Source organism: Pristiophorus japonicus, chromosome 1, assembly GCF_044704955.1.
Source record: "Pristiophorus japonicus isolate sPriJap1 chromosome 1, sPriJap1.hap1, whole genome shotgun sequence".
NCBI classification, from domain to species: domain Eukaryota; kingdom Metazoa; phylum Chordata; class Chondrichthyes; family Pristiophoridae; genus Pristiophorus; species Pristiophorus japonicus.
Window position 1 is genome coordinate 17,524,563 of NC_091977.1, and position 13,985 is coordinate 17,538,547.

Below are 13,985 nucleotides of genomic sequence, written 5' to 3' on the forward strand. Positions count from 1 at the left end.
ATTAAAAACAAGGGCATACTATGTGGCCAAGACTGGTGGGAGGCCAGAGGATTGGGAAGCTTTTAAAAGCCAGCAAAGAAAAACTAAAAGAATAAAGAGGTAAGATAGATTATGAAAGTAAACTAGCACACAATATAAAAAGAGATATTAAGAGTTTCTACAGGTACATAAAAAGGAAGAGAGTGCTAAAGTAAATGTTGGTCCCCTAGAGGATGAGACTGGGGAATTAATATTGGAGAACAGGGAAATGGCAGAGACGTTGAACAAATATTTTGTGTCTTCACTAAAAACATCCCAATAGTGGATAATCAAAGGGCTATAGGGAGGGAGGAACTCAATACAACCACTATTACTAAAGTAAAATAATGGGACTAAAGGCGGACCTGATGGCTGACATCCTAGGGTCTTAAAAGAGGTGGCTGCAGAGATAATGGATGCATTGGTTGTAATCTACCAAAGTTCCCTGGATTCTGGGGAGGTCCCAGCAGATTGGAAAACCACAAATGTAATGCCCCTATTTAAGAAAGGAGGCAGACAGAAAGCAGGAAACTAAAGACCAGTTAGCCTAACATCTGTCGCTGGGAAAATGCTGGAGTCCATTATTGAGGAAGCAGTAGCAGGACATTTGGAAAAGCATAATTCAATCAAGCAGAGTCAGTATGGTTTTATGAAAGAGAAATCATGTTTGACGAAATTGCTGGAGTTCTTTGAGGATGTAATGAGCAGGGTGGATAAGGGGGAACCAGTGGATGTGGTGTATTTGGATTTGCAGAAGGCATTCGATAATGTGTCATATAAAAGGTTATTGCACAATTTAAAAGTTCACGGGGTAATATATTAGCATGGATAGAGGATTGGCTAAATAACAGAAAACAGAGAGTCGAGATAAATGGGTCATTTTCTGGTTGGCAAACAGTAACTAGTAGGGTGCTGCAGAGATCGATGCTGGGGCCTCAACTATTTACAATCTATATTAATGACTTGGATGAAGGGACCCAGTGTAATGTAGCCAAGTTTGCCGCTGATAAAGATGGGTGGGAAAGCAAATTGTGAGGAGGACATAAAAAATCTGCAAAGGGATAGGATATAGACAAGCTAAGTGAGTGTGCAAAAATTTGGCAAATAAGAGTATAATGTGGGAAAATGTGAGGTTATCCACTTTGGCACAAAAAAAAAATAGAAAAGCAAATTATAATTTAGAGAGAGAAAAATTGCAAAGTGCTGCAGTACAGAGAGACCTGGGGGTTCTTGAGCATGAAACATAAAAAGTTAGTATGCAGGTACAGCAAGTATTCAGGATGGCAAATGGAATGTTGGCCTTTAGAGTATAAAAGCAGAGAAATCCTGCTACAACTGTACAGGATACTAATGAGGCCACACCGAGACTACTGCATACAGTTTTGGTCTCCATATTTACAGGAGACTCCCAAAGCAAGCGCTCTACTCAGAACTCCTTCACGGCAAACGAGCCAAAGGTGGGCAGAGGAAATGTTCCAAGGACACCCTCAAAGCCTCCCTGATAAAGTGCAACATCCCCACCGACACCTGGGAGTCCCTGGCCAAAGACCGCCCTAAGTGAAGGAAGAGCATCTAGGAGGGCGCTGAGCACCTCGAGTCGCATGGCCGAGAGCATGCAGAAATCAAGCAGACAGCAGAAAGAGCGTGCGGCAAATCTGTCCCACCCACCCCTTCCCTCAACATCTGTGACAGGGACTGTGGCTCTCGTATTGGACTGTTCAGCCACCTAAGGACTCATTTTAAGAGTGGAAGCAAGTCTTCCTCGATTCCGAGTGACTGCCTATGGTGATGATTTAAGGAAGGATATACTTGCATTGGAGGCTGTTCAGAGAAGATTTACTAGGTTGATTCCGGAGATGAGGAGGTTGACAAAGATAGGTTGAGCTTATACACATTGGAGTTCAGACGAATGAGAGGTGATCTTATCGAAACATAAGATAATGAGGGGGCTCGATAAGGTGGATGCAGAGAGGATATTTCCATTCATAGGGGAAACTAAAACTAGGGGACATAGTCTCAGAATAAGGGGCTGCTCATTTAAAATTGAGATGAGGCGGAATTTCTTCGCTCAGAGGGTTGTAAATCTGTGGAATTCTCTGGCCCCGAGAGTTGTGGAGGCTGGGTCATTGAATATATTTAAGACGGAGATAGATAGAATTTTGAGAGTTAAGAGTTTAAAGGGTTATGGGGAGCGGGCAGGGAAGTGGTGCTGAGCCATGATCAGATCAGCCATGATCTTATTAAATGGAGGAGCAGGCTCGAGGGGCCAAATGGCCTACTCCTGCTCCTATTTCTTATGTTCTTATTTGGTCATTATCACATTGCTGTTTGTGGGAACTTGCTGACGCAAACTGGCTGCCCCGTTTCCCACATTACAACAGTGACTACACTCCAAAAATATTTCATTGTCTGTAAAGTCCTTTGAGACGAACTGCGGTCATGCAAGATGCTGTATAAATGGAAGTTTTTTATTGTCTTTATTGACAGTGTTTAGTTTTGTACAGTAGTTCTACGTTCCGATTCCCAGCACAGCAAACAATAAACATCGTAAATTTTTCCAAAGCGCTGAAGCACAGATTTAAAAAAAAATAAAAGTAGCATGAAGAGGGCTCATTTACCTTGTACCCGAGTTCTTTTGTCTTTTCAGTCAGCATTGCGTACTTCTCTTTGTTCCTTGACAAATGTTCCTTGTCTCCGATCGTCTCCACGTGTTTAAGCTTTTGGTGGGATAAGTCCAGCTGTTCCTGATAATGGTAGTGCTTCTCAATCTTTGTCTCAAAGTGCTTCAATTCCTCCTGCCGTTCATTAGTTAAAAACAAAGTACAAAATGATAAAAAGGTTAAGTATACCGCAGTTCCAGACCGGAGGATAACAACAGGGAATACGGTACAGAGACGCTCAATTGTTTCTACGAAATAAAAGCTGCAGTCAAAGCAGGTCCCTAGTGATCATGTCAGCCAGGATGTAGCTGCTTTGTTCAAGGCAACATTTGAAAACTGATCCTTTGAAAGGCAGTGTTGTTTTTTTTTTTAAAAAAGTGTGTGCATATATACTAACATCTTGTATTTATATAGCACCTTTAACGTAGTAAAATGTCCCAAGGCGCTTCAAAGGAGTGTTACAAGACGAAAATGTGACACCGAGCCACAGAGCCATATAAGAAATAATTAGGGCTGGTAACCAAAAGCTTGGTCAAAGAGGTAGGTTTAAAGGAGCGCCTTAAAAGGAGGAAATAGTGGTAGAGAGACAGAGAGGTTTAGGCAGGGAATTCCAAACCTTATTGCTTAGGCAGCTGAAGACACGGATGCCAATGGAGGAGCGATGAAAATCGGCGATGAGCGAGAGGCCAGAATTGAAAGAGCGCAGATATCTCGGAGGGTTGTGGAGCTGGAGGATGTTAGAGATTGTGAGGGGGCAAGCCCTTGGAGGGATTTGAAAACAAGGACGATAATTTTTTAAATCTAACCAATGTAGGTCAGCGAGCATGGATGGGTGAACTGGACTTGGTACGAGTTAGAATACGAGCAGCAGAATTTTGGACTCTGCAACCAAAGCAATACCAGAGTGCCAACCTCGGAGTCTTACTCCAATTTGCTTCCGAGCAGGTGTGGAGAGGGGTTAGGAGAAATTTCTTTACATACAAGGTTGTTGAAGAGCAAGAACACAATCCCCCAAGTACCTTCCCCATATGATGCTTTACCTTAATGGAATCCAGTTCATCTCCCGTGAAGTTTGACCGTTTTGCCATGTCCCACAGTTCAAGCACTCTTGGCTCAGAAAATTCTGAAGAGAATAGAAAAAAGAAATGTTATTAAATGCAAATTTCACTCAAACAAGCACAAACTCAATGAAGAATACAATACTTACCCTAGAATGCTCATCATCATTGTTTTATTGATTAAAAATTAATGAAAATGCTGTAAATGCATAGAAGGCCAAACAGCATCTGGAGAGAAAATCTTGACAAAGTCTTTATCTGAAACATTAAACTGTCTTTTCTCCTTTCAGATACTGACAGACCTGCTGAGTATTTCCAGCATTTTCTGTTTATTTATTAAAAAAGGTGAGAGAGAAAACTGGGAATTATAGACCGGTTAGGTTGACATCAGTGGTGGGGAAAATATTGGAATCAATTATTAAAGATGAAATAGCAGCGCATTTGGAAAGCAGTGACAGGATCGGTCTAAGTCAGCATGGATTTATGAAACATAGAAAATAGGTGCAGGAGTAGGCCCTTCGGCCCTTCGAGCCTGCATCACCATTCAATAAGATCATGGCTGATCATTCACCTCTGTACCCCTTTCCCGCTTTATCTCCATACCGCTTGATCCCCATACCGCTTGTTCCCTTTAGCCGTAAGGGCCACATCTTGAATATATCCAATGAACTGGCATTCCACAAGTTAACAACTCACTGAGTGAAGAAGCTTCTCCTCATCTCAGTCCTAAATGGCTTACCCCTTATCCTTAGATTGTGTCCCCTGGTTCTGGACTTCCCCAACATCGGAAACATTCTTCTACATCTAACCTGTCCAGTCCCCTGTCAGAATTTTATATGTTTCTATGAGATCCCTTCTCATCCTTCTAAACTCCAGTGAATAAAGACCCAGTCAATCCAGTCTCTCCTCATATGTCAGTCCAGCCATCCTGGGAATCAGTCTGGTGAACCTTCGCTGCACTCCCTCAATAGCAAGAACGTCCTTCCTCAGATTAGGAGACCAAAACTGAACACAATATTCCAGGTGAGGCCTCACCAGGGCCCTGTACAACTGCAGTAAGACCTCCCTGCTCCTATACTCAAAACCCCTAGCTATGAAGGCCAACATACCATTGGCCTTCTTCACCGCCTGCTGTACATGCATGCCCACTTTCAATGACTGATGTACCATGACACCCAGGTCTCGTTGCACCTCCCCTTTTCCTAACCTGCTGCCATTCAGATAATATTCTGCCTTCGTGTTTTTACCCCCAAAGTGGAAAACCTCACATTTATCCACATTATACTGCATCTGACAATCATTTGCCCATACACCGAATCTGTCCAAGTCACCCTGCAGCCTCTTAGCGTCCTCCTCACAGCTCACCTGCATCTACAAACTTGGAGATATTATACTCAATTCCTTCATCCAAATTATTAATGTAAATTGTAAATAGCTGGGGTCCCAGCACTGAGTCCTGCAGCACCCCACTAGTTACTGCCTGCCATTCTGAAAAGTTTATCCCAACTCTCTGCTTCCTGTCTGCCAACCAGCTCTCTATCCACGTAAATACATTACCCCCCAATACCATGTGCTTTAATTTTGCACACCAATCTCTTCTGTGCGACCTTGTCAAAAGCCTTTTGAAAGTCCAAATACACCACATCCACTGGTTCTCCCTTGTCCATTCTACTAGTTACATCCTCAAAAAATTCTGCAAGATTTGTCAAGCATGACTTTCCTTTCATAAATCCATGTTGACTTGGACTGATCCAGTCACTGCTTTCCAAATGCGCTGTTATTTCATCCTTAATAATTGATTCCAACATTTTCCCCACTACTGATGTCAGGCTAACCGGTGTATAATTACTCGTTTTCTCTCTCCTGCATTTTTTTTAAAAAGTGGTGTTACATTAGCTACCCTCCAGTCCATAGGAACTGATCCAGAGTCGATAGACTGTTGGAAAATGATCACCAATGCATCCACTATTTCTAGGGCCATTTCCTTCAGTACTCTGGGATGCAGACCATCAGGCCCCGGGGATTTATCGGACTTCAATCCCATCAATTTCCCTAACACAATTTCCTACCCAATAAGGATATCCTTCAGTTCCTCCTTCTCACTAGATCCTTGGTCCCCTAGTACTTTCAGAAGGTAATTTGTGTCTTCCTTCGTGAAGACAGAACAAAAGTATTTGTTAACTGGTCTGCCATTTCTTTGTTCCCCATTATAAATTCACCTGAATCTGACTGCAAGGGACCTACGTTTGTCTTCACTAATCTTTTTCTCTTCACATATTTATAGAAGCTTTTGCAATCAGTTTTTATGTTCCCTGCAAGCTTCCTCTCGTACTCTATTTTCTTCCTCTTAATTAAACCCTTAGTCCTCCTCTGTTGAATTCTAAATTTCTCCCAGTCCTCAGGTTTGCTGCTTTTTCTGGCCAATTTATATGACTCTTCCTTGGTTTTAACACTATCCTTAATTTCCCTTGTTAGCCACCTTCCCAGTTTTATTTTTACTCCAGACAGGGATGTACAATTGCTGAAGTTCATCCATGTGATCTTTAAATGTTTGCCATTGCTTATCCACCGTCAACCCTTTAAGTATCTTTTGCCAGTCTATTGCAGCCAATTCACGCCTCATACCGTCGAAGTTACCTTTACTTAAGTTCAGGACCCTAGTTTCCGAATTAACTGTGTCACTCTCCATCTTAATAAAGAATTCTACCATATTATGGTCACTCTTCCCCAAGGGGCCTCGCACAACAAGATTGCTAATTAGCCCCTTCTCATTACACATCACCCAGTCTAGGATGGCCAGCTCTCTTGTTGGTTCCTCGACATATTGGTCTAGAAAACCATCCCGGAATACACTCCAGGAATTCCTCCTCCACCACATTGCTACCCGTTTGGTTAGCCCAATCAATATGTAGATTAAAGTCACCCATGATAACTGCTGTACCTTTATTGCACACATCCCTTATTGCTTGTTTGATGCTGTCCCCAACCTCACTACTACTTTTTGGTGGTCTGTACACAACTTCCACTAGTGTTTTCTGCCCATGGTATTCCGCAGCTCCACTCATACCGATTCCACATCATCCAGGCTAATGTCCCTCCTTACTATTGCATTAATTTCCTCTTTAACCAGCAACGCCACCCTGCCTCCTTTTCCTTTTTGTCTATCCTTCCTAAATGTTGAATACACCTGGATGTTGAGTTCCCAGTCTTGGTCAGCCTGAGCCATGTCTCCGTGATGCCAATTATATCATATCCGTTAAGTGCTATCTGCGCAGTTAATTCGTCCACCTTATTCCAAATACACCTCGCATTGATTCACAGAGCCTTCAGGCTTGTCTTTTTAAACATACTTTGCCCCTTTAGAATTTTGCTGTAATGTGGCCCTTTTTGTTTTTTGCCTCGAGTTTCTCTGCCCTCCACTTTTATTATTCTCCTTTCTATCTTTGCTTCTGCCTCCATTTCATTTCCCTCTGTCTCCCTGCATTGGTTCCCATCCCCCTGCCATATTAGTTTAACTCCTCCCCAACAGCCAGCACTAGCAAACACTCCTCCTAGGACATTGGTTCTGATCCTGCCCAGGTGCAGACCGTCCGGTTTGTACTGGTCCCACCTCCCCCAGAACCAGTTCCAATGTCCAAGGAATTTGAATCCCTCCCTCTTGCACCACTCCTCAAGCCACGTATTCATCTGAGCTATCCTGCGATTCCTACTCTGACTAGCACGTGGCACTGGTAGCAATCCTGAAATTACTACTTTTGAGGTCCTACTTTTTAAATTTAGCTCCTAGCTCCCTAAATTCGTCTCGTAGGACCTCATCCCGTTTTTTACCTATATCCTATTATGCAGCACGACAACTGGCTGTTCACCCTCCCTTTTCAGAATGTCCTGCACCTGCTCAGAGACATCCTTGATCCTTGCAACAGGGAGGCAACATATCATCCTGGAGTCTCGGTTGTGACCGCAGAAACGCCTATCTATTCCCCTTACAATCGAATCCCCTATCACTATAGCTCTCACACTCTTTTTCCTGCCCTCCTGTGCAGCAGAGCCACCCACGGTGCCATGAACTTGGCTGCTGCTGCCCTCCCCTGATGAGTCATCCTCCTCAACAGTACCCAAAACGGTGTATCTGTTTTACAGGGGACCCCTGCATTACCTTCCTTCCACTGCTTTTCCTGTTGGTCACCCATCCACTATCTGGCTGTGTATACCCTTTACCTGCGGTAAGACCAACTTGCTATTCACGTCATTCTCAGCATAGTGCACGCTCCAGAGTGAATCCACCCGCAGCTCCAGTGCCGCAATGCGGTCCGTCAGGAGCTGGAGGCGGATACACTTCCCGCACACATAGTCGTCAGGGACACCGGAAGCGTCCCTGACTTCCCACATAAGTACAGGAGGAGCATAACACGTGTCCGAGCTGTCCTGCCATGTCTTAACCCTTAGATAAACTTAATTTGGCAACAACAATGCTCCGCCTCCGCCGACACACGAACTCCCGAGCCTCTTCTTGATGCTGGGCCTTTTGTCGGCTGCCTCGATCTCTCCGCTCCGCCTCTCTGACTCACGAACTCCCGAGCCTCTCCGACTCACGAACTCCCGAGCCTCTCCTCGATGCTGGGCCTTTGGTAGGCCGCCTCGATCTCTCCGCTCCGCCTGCCATATTAGTTTAACTCCTCCCAACAGCACTAGCAAACACTCCCCCTTGGACATTGGTTCCGGTACTGCCCAGGTACAGACCGTCCAGTTTGTACTAGTCCCACCTCCCCCAGAACCGGTTCCAATGTCCCAGGAGTTTGAATCCCTCCCTTCCTCAAGCCACGTATTCTGAGCTATCCTGCGATTCCTACTCTGACTAGCATCTGGCACTGGTAGCAATCCTGAGATTACTACTTTTGAGGTCCTACTTTTCAATTTAACTCCTAGCTCCCTAAATTCAGCTTGTAGGACCTCATCCCATTTTTTACCTATATCGTTGGTACTTATAATCACCACAACTGTCTGTTCACCCTCCCCCTTCAAAATGTCCTGCAACCGCTCCGAGACATCCTTGACCCTTGCACCAGGGAGGCAACATACCATCCTTGAGTCTTGATTGCAGCCGCAGAAATGTCTATCTATTCCCCTTACAATAGAATCCACTACCACTATAGCTCTCCCACTCTTTCCTGCCCTCAGGGAAATCATGCTTGACAAATCTTTTAGAATTTTTTGAGGATGTAACTAGTAGAGTGGACAAGGGAGAACCAGTGGATGTGGTGTATTTGGACTTTCAAAAGCTTTTGACAAGGTCCCACACAAGAGATTGGTGTGCAAAATTAAAGCACATGGTATTGGGGGTAATGTATTGACCTGGATAGAGAACTGGCGGCAGACAGGAAGCAAAGAGTCGGGATAAACGGGTCCTTTTCAGAATGGCAGGCAGTGATGAGTGGGGTGCCTCAGGGCTCAGTACTGGGACCCCAACTATAAACAATATACATCAATGATTTAGATGAAGGAATTGAGTGTAATATCTCCAAGTTTGCAGATGACACGAAGCTGGGTGGCAGTGTGAGCTGTGAGGAGGATGCTAAGAGGCTGCAGGGTCACTTGGACACATTAGGTGAGTGGGCAAATGCATGGCAGATGCAGTATAATGTGGATAAATGTGAGGTTATCCACTTTGGTGGCAAAAACACGAAGGCAGAATATTATCTGAATGTTGACAGATTAGGAAAAGGGGAGGTGCAGCGAGACCTGGGTGTCATGGTACATCAGTCATTGAAAGTTGGCATGTAGATGCAGGCAGTGAAGGCGGAAAATGGTATGTTGGCCTTCATAGCTAGGGGATTTGAGTATAGGAGCGGGGAGGTCTTACTGCAGTTTGTATAGGGCCTTGGTGAGGCCTCACCTGGAATATTGCGTTCAGTTTTGGTCTCCTAATCTGAGGAAGGATGTTCTTGCTATTGAGGGAGTGCAGCGAAGGTTTACCAGACTGATTCCCAGGATGGCAGGACTGACATGAGGAAATTGGATCGACTAGGCCTGTATTCACTGGAGTTTAGAAGAATGAGAGGGAATCTCTCAGAAACATAAATTTCTGACGGAACTGGACAGGTTAGATGCAGGAAGAATGTTCCCGATGTTGGGGAAGCCCAGAGCCAGGGGACACAGTCTAAGGATAAGGGGTCAGTCATTTAGGATCGAGATGAGGAGAAACTTCTTCACTCAGAGAGTTGTTAACCTGTAGAATTCTCTACCGCAGAGAGTTGTTGATGCCAGTTCGTTAGATATATTCAAGAGGGAGTTAGATGTGGCCCTTAAGGCTAAAGGGATCAAGGGGTATGGAGAGAAAGCAGGAAAGGGGTACTGAGGTGAATGATCAGCCATGATCTTATTGAATGGTGGTGCAGGCTCGAAGGGCCGAATGGCCTACTCCTGCACCTATTTTCCATGTTTTGATGTTTTATAGCTTCTGGGTTTTTCCATTAGTGCATTATACATCCTGAGAAATCAACAAATGGTAAATTCAAAATCTCAGCACAAGTTTCATCTTGGAATCATAGGGCCCAAACTTCGTGGCCTTACCGCCCGCCACCGCAGAGTTTTTTGGACAGTCTCCCCTTGGTGCCAATTTCCACTGGGCCTTCCGCTAGTGGCAGCAGGGGAAAGGACCGCTGCATGGAGGCAGGTCTAACCCTAACGGTAAGTATGAAGACCTGCAAAATTAAGGTTCGTGAACTTATTTATTTCTTTTGCAGTGCTTCATCTGGATAGGGTCCCCTGAATGTTTTCCCTTGTTTTTTTTGGTGCAAATTTTTATTTCTGTGCTTTCTCCGCCCCCTCCCCCCCCACCCCCGACTCAATCCTCGGTGGCATTTTGGTGAGGATTGCATTTTCCGCCGAGATTGGGAGCTCCTACCCGCTGCCGCCCAGATTCACAGCACAAGTCGTTCTTTTGCCGCCGGGTGGTCTTTGCAGATCTTTTGGAGGAATCTCCCTGCCAAAGTAATGCCAGATCCCTCGACAGTCCTTTGGACGGCACTTGGGCAGGCCTTAGCATTGACCAAGTTCAGGCCCTTAGAAACTTACAGCATAGAAGGCCGCCATTTGGCCAGTCGTGCCTGTGCTGGCTCTTTGAAAGAGCAGTCGTGCTTAGTCCCACCACTCTGCCTTTTGTCCGTAACCCCGTAAGTTCCTTATCCTCAAGTACTTGTCCAACTCCCTTATAAAATTATTGCTGGAATCAGCTTCCATCACCGCTTCAGGTAGCGCGTTCCAGATTCCGACATCGTCATTATCATAGGCAGTCCCTCGGAGTCGAGGATGACTTGCTTCCACACTAAAAATATGAGTTCTCAGGTGACTGAAGAGTCCAATGCGGGACCGACAGTCTGTTACAGGTGAGGCAGACGGTGGTTGGGGTGCCTGGGTTGCCGTGCGCTCCTTCCGCTGTCGATGCTTGGCTTCAGCTTGCTCTGGGCAAAGAGACTCCGGGTGTTCAGCGCCTTACCAGATGCTTTTCCTCCACTTTGGACTGTCTTGGGCCAGGGATTCCCAGAGGTTGGTGGGGATGTTGCACTTTTTCAAGGAGGCTTTGAGGGTGTCCTTGAACCGTTTCCCTCCGCCCACCAGGGACTCGCTTGCCGTGTCGGAGCTCAGAGTAGAGTGCTTGCTTTGGGAGTCTCATGTCAGGCATGTGGACAATGTGGCCCATCCAGCGGAGCTGATCGAGCGTGGTCAATTCTTCAATGCTGGGGATATTGGCCCGAGCGACAACACCGACAATGGTGCGCCTATCTTGCCAATGGATTTGCAGGATCTTGCGGAGGCAACGTGGTGGTACTTCTCCAGCGCTTTGAGGTGCATGCTATACATAGTCCATGTCTCTGAGCCATGTAGGAGGAAGGACTCTGCAGACCACGAGCTTGGTGCCGGGTTTGAGGTTCTGGTCTTCAAAACACACTCTTCTTCAGGCGACCGACGGTTGCACTGGCACACTGAAGGCGGTGTTGGACCTCGTCGTCGATGTCTGCCCTTGTTGACTGTAGGCTCCCGAGGTATGGAAAATGGTCCACGTTGTCCAAGGCCTCGTCGTGGACTTTGATAACCTGGTGGGGGAGCGGGGGGCAGTGCTGTGTGGCGGGTGCAGTTTGACAGAGGTCCTTTGTCTTACAGATGGTTAGTGTGAGGCCTATGCTCTCATACGCCTCGGTGAAGGTGTTGACGATAGAAGGCCATGTACAGGGGTTGGTGCTGTTCCCTGCATTACTCTTCTATCTGCCGCGCGGTGAAGATCATGTCCATTGTGCCCCTTAGTGGGCGGAACCCGCATTGCGACTCTGGGAGGAGTTCTTCAGCCACAGGGAGGTGGCGATTGAGGATTCTTGCGATGACTTTCCCGGTAGTTGACAGCAGGGAGATTCCTTTGTAGTTACCGCAGTCAGACGCGTCACCTTTCTTGAAGATGGTCACGACTACAGCGTTTGAGATCTCCTGGCATGATCTCCTCCTTCCAGATAAGAGATCTCTGCTCCTGATGCCTTGTGGCTTTTCAGTTGTCAGATGGCTTTTCAACCTCGTGCCGGGCTGGGGTTGTGTTGAGATGGTGGTGGGTGGCATGCTGTGGGATGGAGTCGAGGACACTCACGTTGAAGACAGAGTCTCGGTTAAGGAGATCCTCAAAGTGCTCCTTCCAGCGGGCATTGACTGCCTCTATGTCCTTGATGAGCACCTCTCCGTTCTTGGCCTCTCTAGTGAAAACATTTCTCCTCATCTCCCCTCTCGATCTTTTGCCAATGATATTGAATCCATGACCTCTGGTTACTGACCCAGTCGCAAGAGAGAATAATTTTTCTCGATCTACTTTATCAAAACCTCTCATCATCTTGAAAAGCTCTATTATGTCACCTCTTAACCTCTGTTCCAGGGTAAAACAGTCCCAACAGTCCTAAATGGGTGCTTTGACATATATTCATTGATAAGAGGTCAGATTCAGCTGGAAGGGTTATCTCCCAGAGATACACAAGCCATTTGGAATGTTGATTAAGATGGTTGTCAGTTGGGATACCAGACATTCCAGCCTTGAGAGACTTTTTATTTCAGCATGTTACATACTTTAGAGATAATGAAGTTACGGACTGGTCCTCGATATTTCTTCCCATTACGACAGAATGGTTTTTATTCATTATATTTGGCAGGTAGCTTAGTTGAACAGACATACATGCGTCAAAGCTTCCACATCAAGGAGACAGCTTTTCATCAAAGGTAATCTGATTGGCATCTCAGTGGACATATCCTCACTGCCCAGAATTAAGAGGGGCTGAGGAGGGAGGGAATTCCTTTCTCACTCACCTCCCCTGCCCACTTTGGGGAAGCAGTTTGACAAAGAGAGACACAATCACTCAGACATCTCTTTCTGTCAGTCCAAGACTTTGAGAAACAAGATCGAGAATGGCAGCATGAACCCATAGCACCTGTAGCCCACGAACAATGCCAATTAGGTCAGGGACAGTTAGTTTGCATGTAACCTGGCCTGTGGGGGGGATGATGGAGTTGGTGATGGAACTAGACTACCAGCTCAGAGACCGAGAGTTCAAATCGCACAGGTTACATCCCCCTCCCCGCCCCGCCCCCGGGTTATACACTGCACTCTTTCTCTCGCCACCCCCCACCCAGGTTATACACTGCATTATCCACCCCCCACCCCCCCCTCCCATCCAGGTTATACACTCTATTAAGAATGAGCCTGGTCAAATTTCACCCCCTCAGCTTTCTGTTTAAAACCTGACTTGACTTTGCAGCCTTTGCTGGAGCTGACTACCTGCATCTCTTTTTAAAAAAAACTCCGGCGGCCAAAGAGGAAGTCCTGCCAGAGTGCCTGGGACCAGAGATTTCACCATGCAATTGGTGTGAAGTCAATCATTATGACAAGCTAACAAATTGCTTATTGTTTTTTTTATATAGGAACAAAACACTTTCAGAAATTATTTATGATATTTATTTTTGGCACAATTAATGAAGCCTTTTATAGTTAAGGTTCCAGACACATGTGTCTGCCTTTCAAAAGATGAATAAATGCCTTTATGTTTTGGTGCGAGCTTGGTTTCGCATCTTCTTGTCCCGGTGGAAGATTAATCTTTAAATTACAACTTTGATTGGAAGTGGAGGACAGCTGCTCATTGATACTTCTTTACCCTCAAGACTTCCATTAAGCAATAAAAAACACATTTTGGTCCTTTTCCTCCTTAAACTGCTGTGAATAGGC

The 13,985-nt window shown here is 45.7% G+C and overlaps 1 protein-coding gene across 1 annotated transcript in view; it reads right to left on the minus strand.

Annotated features, from left to right (window-relative positions):
- The window catches only part of lrpap1 (low density lipoprotein receptor-related protein associated protein 1), a 47,184-nt gene that overhangs the window by 1,603 nt on the left and 31,596 nt on the right, over positions 1–13,985 (minus strand). Inside the window, exons 6-7 of the mRNA XM_070894580.1 lie at positions 3,719–3,801; positions 2,637–2,813 (exon numbers count right to left, since the gene is read on the minus strand). Coding sequence (XP_070750681.1) covers positions 2,637–2,813; positions 3,719–3,801 — 260 coding nt within the window. The remainder of the gene's footprint in view (positions 1–2,636; positions 2,814–3,718; positions 3,802–13,985) is intronic.